The 10,390-nt window shown below is 37.3% G+C and overlaps 1 protein-coding gene across 2 annotated transcripts; it reads left to right on the plus strand.

Moving 5' to 3' along the window:
• Nucleotides 1–493: 493 nt before the first annotated feature.
• Nucleotides 494–4,801, plus strand: LOC139180895 (endogenous retrovirus group PABLB member 1 Env polyprotein-like). Of its 2 annotated transcripts, none has more exons than XM_070783485.1 (2): nucleotides 494–1,038; nucleotides 2,495–4,801. In XM_070783485.1, the coding sequence occupies exon 2, from the start codon at nucleotides 2,744–2,746 to the stop codon at nucleotides 3,926–3,928; it is 1,185 nt and encodes a 394-aa protein (XP_070639586.1). In that variant the 5' UTR covers nucleotides 494–1,038; nucleotides 2,495–2,743; the 3' UTR covers nucleotides 3,929–4,801. The 2 variants fall into 2 exon arrangements, with proteins under 2 accessions (XP_070639586.1, XP_070639587.1); XM_070783486.1 differs by having other exon boundaries at nucleotides 498–1,038; nucleotides 2,495–2,846.
• The last annotated feature ends 5,589 nt before the right edge of the window (nucleotides 4,802–10,390 follow it).

A 10,390-nucleotide genomic window follows, 5' to 3' on the forward strand; every position in this document is an offset into this window, starting at 1 on the left:
TCGCGAGCCTCAGAAGATTTCTTAAACTTTCTGGCAGGCTGTGGTTACAAGGCATCAAGAGAAAAGGCTCAGCTTTGTCAACAATCAGTTAGATATCTGGGCCTAATCATATCAGAAGGGACTAGGGCCATAGGCCCTGAGAGAATTAAACCTATACTAAATCACCCCCTACCTATGACTTTAAGACAATTGAGAGGATTTTTGGGAATCACAGGTTACTGTCGCATTTGGATTCCGGGTTATGGGGAACTTGCCCGGCCTTTATATAAACTTATAGCTGAAACTCAGCAGGCCCAAACCGACAAACTGGTTTGGTCTCCAGAAACTCAAAAGGCTTTTAAGGTTCTTCAGACTGCTCTCCTGCAAGCTCCAGCTCTGAGCTTGCCCACAGGGTCAGAATTTAATTTGTTTGTCACTGAAAGAAAAGGTGTGGCATTGAGAGTTTTGACACAACCCCGAGGGCCTCACCAACAACCTACTGCTTATCTAAGCAGAGAATTAGATGTAGTTTCATGTGGGTGGCCCCACTGCCTAAGAGTAATTGGGGCAGCGGCTTTATTAGCACCTGAAGCTTTAAAAATAATTAATGGACGAAACCTTACTGTACTGACTTCTCATGATGTGAGTGGAATCTTAAATTCTAAAGTTAATATTTGGATGACAGACAGTAGGCTTCTTAAGTATCAGTCATTGTTGTTAGAAGGACCAGTAACTAAGCTTAAAGTTTGTGGAAATTTAAATCCTGCCACTTTCCTTCCTGAGAAGGAAAATGAAACACCTGATCACGATTGTTCTCAATTCCTAACTTTAAACTATGCAGCTCGGGAGGATCTAAAGGATACCCCATTAGACAATCCTGACATGGAAATATTTACAGATGGCAGTTCTTTTGTTCAGGATGGAAAGCGTAAAGCAGGTTACGCCGTGGTGACTGCTGAACAGGTTTTAGAAGCAAAATCTCTCCCCCAGGAAACTAGTGCTCAGTTAGCGGAGCTTGTGGCCCTGACCCGAGCTCTAGAGTTAAGCAAAGGGCAGCGGGTAAATATCTATACAGATTCTAAGTATGCTTATTTGACTTTACATGCTCATGCTGCAATATGGAAAGAGAGACACTTTAAAACAGCAACAGGAGAACCTATTAAGCATTTCAGAGAGATCGAGAGACTTTTAACTGCTATATATTGTCCTAAAGAAGTAGCTGTTATGCACTGCAAAGGGCACAGCAGGGATGGGAGTAAAATAGCCGAAGGTAATCATCTGGCTGACTGTCAAGCCAGAAAAGCGGCACTTTACGAAACCCCTTCACTACAGACGCCTTTGATCTGGACAGGTCCTGTGGAACAGGAAAGACCACAATATACTGAGGAAGAATTAGAAAGATATGAGAAACGAGGAGCAAAGATTACTGATAAAGGATGGTTACAGTCCGAGGATGGACGATTAATAATTCCTGAAAATGCTCAGTGGAAAATTCTTAAGGGTTTACATCAGAGTTTTCATTTGGGTGCTGAGAGTACTTACCAAATGGTTTCTCGTTTGTTTGAAGGTAAAAATGTAATGAAAACTTTAAAGAATATTATCAAAAGGTGTGAGATTTGTCAAAAAAATAACCCAAAGACTGAAAAGCTAGCAAAATCTGGATTACAATGAAGTGGGAAGTATCCTGGAGAGGATTGGGAAATTGATTTTACTCATATGCCAAAAGCTAATGGATATTCTTGCTTACAAGTTTGGGTAGATACCTTTACTGGATGGATTGAGGCTTTTCCCTGTCGTAGTGAACAGGCTAAGGAGGTTATAAAGATTTTAATTCATGAAATTATCCCCAGGTTTGGGCTGCCACGGAGCCTTCAGAGTGACAATGGCTCCGCCTTTAAAGCTGCTGTAACTCAGAGGGTATCTAAAGCTCTAGGAATAGAATATCACTTACACTGTTCCTGGAGACCCCAATCCTCCGGAAAAGTTGAAAAAGCTAATGACATTATCAAAAGGCATCTGCGCAAATTAACTCAAGAGACGCAGGACAAATGGATTAAAGTCCTACCCATAGCTTTAATGAGGGCTCGAACTACTCCCAAAAAAGAGGGACTGTCCCCCTTTGAATGTATTTATGGAAGGCCTTTTTTACGCACAGACATTGTTATAGACCCTGAAGCCTTGGAATTAACTAATTATGTAACTCAGCTCTCAGCTTTTCAACAGACATTAACAGAACTCCGGGAGAAGACTCCTGACCCAGCCTCCGAGTCAAGCAGGCCTCTATTTGAGCCAGGAACCGAGGTCCTCATAAAAACAGTGGGATCTGGGGGGCCATCCCTCGAGCCTCTCTGGGAAGGTCCTTACCAGGTTATTCTTTCCTCTCCCACAGCTGTCAAAGTGCCAGGAATTGATTCGTGGGTACATCATACTCGAGTTAAGAGGTGGCACCCTGACCAAAATTAAGTGACTTCATTTTATGTCTTTACTTTCTATGCTCTGACTTTGTACCTTTTAGATGGGCCTGATAACCTATGTGAGCTTACTTCTGCTGACTCCAAATATCCTGAGTCTGCCGTTGGATCCTCAAGACAATGTCTTCCTGTCCTGGGCTCACTCCTATGCTGCATTCCACAATCGGTCTAACTGCTGGGTCTGCGGAGCGCTCCCCTCTTCGTCAGTGGAAGGCTTCCCGTGGTGGACATCCCCACTTCAAGGAAAAGACTTTCTCCAAGTCTGTGAATACCTTTGACAACAATCACATGCGATGCCTCTTCGTCATCTGATGACATCTACCAACCCTAAAATGGACTGGTGCAACACTTTGTACTCTAACTATGGACATAATGTGACTTTTAATTTTGATTATACATTGTCTCGGTTCAATGACTATTTTGCTACATATAAGGTAAATAGGTCTAGATCTAATGGCTTTTTACCTGACGTTTATCAAATATGGGATGAGGTTACATGGCTAACTCCTGAAAAAGGACGTTTAATATCTACTGCCTCTATATGCTGGGAACAAACAGAGCCGTCCCCAAAAGTTAGCCAACAACTTAATTACAATGATTGGAAACAAATGGGATATTTGTCTCAGGAAACATGCAATGTAATCATTCCCGTATTTTCCAATCCCAGTTCAGGTTCTCCCTTTGTCTGGCCAGGCACAAACTGGGACTGGATATCTCAGTCACGCTGGCTTGCTCCAAACGGGACTTATTGGATATGTGGCTCTTACCTATGGGCATGGCTTCCCCCTGGTTGGATAGGGAGATGCACCCTGGGTCTAGCCTTTACTCATGGCTTTATATTTTCAGAGCTTCCAGAAAAGCCTGCTAATTTACCCCACCTTAGAACTCGGTGGGCAAGGTCTGTATTTTATTGGTATGATTATTTGGCTGCAGCGTTTGTTCCCTCTTTGGGAACTACAGATGTTATGTTAAGAGTGGATGCTTTGACTAATTTTACTCAACAGGCATTACAAGATTCTCAAAAGGCTATTTCAGCTCTTAATGCTGAACAAGCACAAATTAGAAAGGTGGTTTTACAAAACAGATTGGCTCTAGACATTCTGACAGCTGCACAAGGAGGAACTTGTGCCATTATTCATACCCAATGCTGTACATATATACCTGATATGAGCACGAATGTTACTCATTTTACTAACCACATGAACAAGATGATTAGGGCCATGGACACTCCTGAAGCCTCAATTGCTTCACTTTGGAAAACGTTAACTAATTCCCCATGGTGGACAACTATCTTAATTACAATAATTCTGGTTGTTTTGTTCTTGCTGTTTGCTCCCTGCATCTGTAATTGTATAACTGGATTTGTTTCTAGCCGCATAAAAGCTTTTAAGTTACAAATGGTTGCTCAAACTCCTGCTACTACTGTAGCTTCCTCCAGCTATTATTTGGGGCCCCTGGATCAGATATCCTCAATATGAGGATTAGGAGAATATGTTGCCTCACCAATTTAGGGACAACGCCCCTTGTCAGCTCGGAAGTAGTTATGGAATGAGAATGACGCCCCTTTTCCCTAGGCAACATAATTCTCCTAAAAGAAAAGGGGGGAATGAGAGGGTAACAGGCAGGAAGGCCAGGGGTCTCCAAATAGAGGAAATAGCCTGCAAGTGTCAGACATTTTTATCTCTCTTAAGCGGCAGGAGGAAACAAACTAGCAATATTTTTTCCTTCTCTATACAAATTTAAAGGGAGGTTTCTCTTAAAATATTGTGTTGCCATAATGACACCCGGTTTCGCCTGAAGTTAGCTATTCTCGAGTCTAGAGATAACCAATGCCTTTTTCTTATGGAAATGTTTGTCTTAAGCTATGCTAATGTACTATGCCTTTACCCCAAACTCTGTCTCCAAGTCGGTTCCGCCTCTTGGCCCAGAACCTACTTGACAAACCAGTATGGATATTGTTCCCCTAATCTATGTAAATGAAACTATTTGTATGGTGGTCTGCCCTTCTTCAAGATTCAAGTTAATCATTTTATGGCCCAGGATAAACCATTTATCCCAAAATGCATCTTATGGGTGAGGGGCCTGGTGCCATTCTGAATTTTAAGACATTCCTTTCTTTCATTAACAGACTGCTAGTGACTATATAACATCCAGCTAAACACTAGCAGGGGGGTACTCTTTCTGCCCCCTTCTGATGCCTATGTCAGAAGCTTTCTCTATCTCCTTTATACTTTAATAAAACTTTATTACACAAAAGCTCTGAGCGATCAAGCCTCGTCTCTGGCCCCGGATTGAATTCTTCTCCTCTGGGGGCCAAGAATCCCGGTGTATTCGCGTGATTCAACAACAACCTTTCACATAACATAAAGTTTTTAAAAATACACATAATAATGGGTATATTAAACAAAATCATACAAGCCTTCAAATTTGGGAAATACCTAAAATAGGTAATATTTTGTACATTATTTAAAATTCCAATTTCTTTTTAGTAGATTTTTTGAAGCATGAAGCAACTGACAAACAACTAATCTCAAAAATATACAAGCAACTCCTGCAGCTCAATTCTAGAAAAATAAATGACCCAATCAAAAAATGGGCCAAAGAACTAAATAGACATTTCTCCAAAGAAGACATACAGATGGCTAACAAACACATGAAAAGATGCTCAACATCACTCATTATCAGAGAAATGCAAACCAAAACAACAATGAGGTACCATTTCACACCATTCAGAATGGCTGCTATCCAAAAGTCTACAAGCAATAAACACTGGAGAGAGTGTGGAGAAAAGGGAAACCTCTTACACTGTTGGTGGAAATGCAAACTAGTACAGCCACTATGGAGAACAGTGTGGCGATTCCTTAAAAAACTGGAAATAGAACTGCCTTATGATCCAGCAGTCCCACTGTTGGGCATACACACTGAGGAAACCAGAATTGAAAGAGACACGTGTACCCCAATGTTCATCACAGCACTGTTTATAATAACCAGGACACGGAAGCAACCTAGATGTCCATCAGCAGATGAATGGATAAGAAAGCTGTGGTACATATACACAATGGAGTATTACTCTGCCATTAAAAAGAATACATTTGAATCAGTTCTAATGAGGTGGATGAAACTGGAGCCTATTATACAGAGTGAAGTAAGCCAGAAAGAAAAACACCAATACAGTATACTAACGCATATATATGGAATTTAGAAAGATGGTAATGATAACTCTGTATGCGAGACAGCAAAAGAGACACTGATGTATAGAACAGTCTTTTGGACTCTGTGGGAGAGAGAGAGGGTGGGATGATTTGGGAGAATGGCATTGAAACATGTATAATATCATATATGAAACGAGTCGCCAGTCCAGGTTTGATGCATGATACTGGATGTTTGGGGCTCGTGCACTGAGACGACCCAGAGGGATGGTACGGGGATGGGGGAGGGAGGAGGGTTCGGGATGGGGAACACGTGTATACCTGTGGCGGATTCATGTTGATGTATGGCAAAACCAATACAATATTGTAAAGTAATTAACCTCCAATTAAAATAAATAAATTTATATTAAAAAATAGAAATTAAAAAAATATTTATATATCAGAGCACTTTATTCTTCTTGACAAGACCTGCCTTCAGAAACACCTATTTAACCACATCCTAACCTACTGGGGTATTGCCAGAGTCTAACTGACCAGGGGAAAGGGAAATAAGCAACTCCAGTCAACTCTAGCCACCCTCTATAACATAAGGGAGAAAAACTGAGATACTTACTTTAGAGGCATTATCTCATAAAAAGACTTTGATCTACTCATAGGTCTATAGAATGCCTCTAGCCTCACACAGTATCATCACATTATTAAATTGAATTACTGTAATGATGCAAGGCATGAAAGAGAAACGAGTTAGAGTTATTTCATTATTATATGTTACACTACACATTAAGTGGCATGGTGTTATTTGAAAGTGGACTTGGATTAGTTGTCAATATATATTTCAAAGTCTAGGGTATCCACTAAAATATTTTAAATATCATCTGGTAAAAATGGAGAGGAAATTAAATTATATAAAATGATTAATTTAAATCACAAAGGCAAAATATTTAGGCAAAAATGAGAACAAGGAACAAGACAATGGAAAACAAAACAGTAACAAATATTTTAGATATTAATCCTGTTATATCAATAATCACTTTGAGTATCAATAGTCTTACTGTGTCAATTAAAGACAGAGGTAGTCAGAGTATATTAGAAGACTCAACTATATGTTGTGTATAAGAAACCCATGATAAATATAAGGACACATGTAGGTAAAAGGAAAATTTAAAGAGAAAAATATACTATGCTTACACTAATCAAAAAGATACAGGATTTGGAACAAAATGGATGGACCTGAAGGGTACTATACTTAGTGAAATAAGTCATACAGAAAAACATAAATGCTGTATGCTATCACTTATCTGTGGAATCTAAAAAATAAAATTAATTAATAAAATATAAAAAATAGAAACAGAAATATAGATATGAAGAACAAACTAACAAACTAGTGGTTACCAGTGTGGAAAGTGAAAGGTTAGAGATAAGACAGGGGTAGGGGATTAAGAGGTACAAACTACTATGTATAAAATAAATAAGATGCACTTGTACAGCACAAGGAATACAGTCAATAGTTTAAGTGTGTATGATTAAATCACTGTTTGTACACCTGAAACTAATATAATATTGTAAACTTACTATACTTCATTTTTCTAAAAAAAAGTGTACTGGAGTAATTTTATTAATTTCAGACATAGTGAACTTAAAAGCAAGGAAAATTACCAGGAATATAGAAAAGTATTACATTATGATAAAGGGGTCAATTCTCCAAGAAGGTATAACAGTTCTTAATATATATGTGCCTAATGCCAAATAACAGAGCACCAAACTATATGAGGGAAAAACTGGTATATCTTCAGGAAAAAAAAAAAAAAATACAGATGAAGCCACTATCGTTGGAGACTTCAATATCCCTCTGTCAGAAGTGGACAGACTCACCATAAAGGACATAGTTTAACTCAACAAAACCAACAAGTAACAGTATGTAATTGATATATTTAGGCTATTTTGGGCCTCCCTGGTGGCTCATATAGAAAAGAATCTGACTGCAATGCAGGAAACGCAGGTGTGATCCCTGGGTTTGGAAGCTCTCCTGGAAAAGGTAATGGCTCTTTCATCGAAGAATGGCAGAATATAAATTCTTTTCAAGTTCATATGATATATTCACAAAGGCAGATCATATTCTGGCCATAAGACACACCTTAACATATATAAAATAATATGAATCATACAATATCTGTTTTAAGACCACAGTGGAATTAAATAGAAACCAATTACAGATAACTGGACAATTGAAAAATATTTTAAAACAACACTTTTAAATAATACAAAGAAGGAATCTCAATAGAAAATTTAAGCTATATGAACATTAATACAAAACTTTACAAAATTTGTGGGGTCTAACAAAAGCAGTGCTTATAGGGAAATTTATAGTAGTAAATGCATATATTAGAAAAGAAGAAAGAGCTACAATCAATAATCTAGGCTCCCAACTTCATAAACTAGGAAGAGAAAATTAAATTCAAAGTAAGCAGAAAAACATAGTAAGAAATTAGAGCATAAATCAATGAAATTGAAACCAAACTCAATAGAAAAATGTCAATAAAATCAATGTCTGGTTATTTGAAAAAAATGATAAGCATCTAGTCAGACTAATCAAGAGAAAAATAAAGTGGACACAAATTATTAATATTAGAAATGTAAGATAGAACATGTGCCAAATACTATCAGCTTTAAATGTATAATAAAGGAATACTCTGAACAACTCTGTGTTCACCCAATTGATAACCTAGATGAAATCGATCAATTACTTGAAAGACACAATTTCCTGAAAATCCACAAAGGAAAAAGGGAATCTGAATAAACCTACATTTATTAAAGAACTTGAATCACTAAGTAATAACCTTCCAGAACAGAAAGCACCATGTCCAGATGTGTTCACTGAACTCTTTAAGGGAGAAATTACACCAATACTCTTAATCTTTCAGAGGACAGAAGTAGAGAGAATACTTTTTAACTCATTCTATGAGGCAAGTATGACTCTGATACCAAAATCAACAAAGACACACGAGAAAATAAAACTAAAAACATATCTCTCATGAATATGATGCAAAAATCCTAAAAAATATTAACAAATCAAATCAAATTACACACACACACACACACACACACACACACAATAATTGTACACCAGGACCAGAAGGGACATATGCTTGGTATGCAAGACTGGTTCAACTTTTGAAAATCATTTTACACAATCTATCAAATCAACAAGATAGTAAAAGAAAACTCACATAATCATATTGATAGATTCAGGAAAAGCATATGACACAATCAAGCACTTATTTATGATTTTAAAAATCCTCTCAGTATATTTGGAATAAAAAAGTACTTTGTCAATTTGATAAGGAGTATCTACAAAATATCTACAATTAACATCATTTTTAATGATGAGATACCAGACACTTTCCCAGTATTAATAGAAGACAGATAAAGATGCCCTCTCTGATCACTCCTTTTTAAAACCATACTGGACATACTTGTTAATGTAATAAGAAAAGAAGAGGAAATAAAAGGTATACAAATTCAGAAGAAATAAAGAAAACTATCTTTGTTCACAGATTACATGAAAATTCAATAGACAAAATATTCCTGGAACTAATGATTGATTGTAGCAGGGTGATAGGATACAAAGTTTATATACAAAAATTAATTGCTTTATATACCAACCATAGACGAGGAGAATTTGAAATTAAGAAAAAAAAATACCATCCACATTAGCACCCCTTAAAGTGAAATACTCCCTGGAGGAGGGCATGACAACCCATTCCATTAGTCTTGCCTAGAGAATCCTAAGGACAGAGGAGACTGGCAGGCTATGGTCCATGGGGTTGCAAAGAGTTGGATATGGCTGAAGTGACTTAGCACAAAAAATGAAATACTTAGGTATAAATCTAGCCAAATATGTATAAGATCTATATGAGGAAAATGACAACACTGATGAACATAAACACAAAAGCTAAATAGATTGAGTTATTTCATGTTCATGGCTAGAAAGACTCAATATGGTCAAGATGTAATTTTTTCCCCATCTAATCTATAGATTCAATGCAATCCCAATAAAAATTCGAGCAACTTATTTTTTGGATATAGACAAATTGATTATAAAGTTTATATGGAGAGGAAGTAGACTCAGAAGAGTCTACACAATATGGAAAGCAAGTTATATGACTGACACTATTAATTAATATTAGTAACAGTGTCAAAACTTAATATTAATATAAAGCTACAGTAATCAAGACAGTGTGATATTGTTGAAATAAAAGACATATAGATAAGTGGAACAAAATGGAGAGGCCAGAAAGAGATGTATATGATTGCAGTCAATTCATTTTCTACAACTGAACAAAGATAATATAATGCGGTAAAGATAGTTTTTTCAGCAAATGATGCTGGAAAATTTGGACATCAAAAAGTATGCAACTGGATATTATTATTTTTTTTTGTTGTTTTTATTATTTTTTATTTTTATTTTTAAACTTTACATAATTGTATTAGTTTTGCCAAATATCAAAATGAATCCGCCACAGGTATACATGTGTTCCCCATCCTGAACCCTCCTCCCTCCTCCCTCCCCATACCATCCCTCTGGGTCGTCCCAGTGCACTATTCCCAAGCATCCAGTATCGTGCATCGAACCTGGACTGGCATCTCGTTTCATACATGATATTTTACATGTTTCAATGCCATTCTCCCAAATCTTCCCACCCTCTCCCTCTCCCACAGAGTCCATAAGACTGTTCGATACATCAGTGTCTCTTTTGCTGTCTCGTACACAGGGTTATTGTTACCATCTTT

This window comes from Bos indicus, chromosome X (assembly GCF_029378745.1).
Source record: "Bos indicus isolate NIAB-ARS_2022 breed Sahiwal x Tharparkar chromosome X, NIAB-ARS_B.indTharparkar_mat_pri_1.0, whole genome shotgun sequence".
Taxonomy (NCBI): Eukaryota; Metazoa; Chordata; class Mammalia; order Artiodactyla; family Bovidae; genus Bos; species Bos indicus.

Bases quoted from the DNA above. Each gene is read 5' to 3' on its own strand.
- LOC139180895 (XM_070783485.1), top strand. From the start codon at position 2,744: ATGCCTCTTCGTCATCTGATGACATCTACCAACCCTAAAATGGACTGG.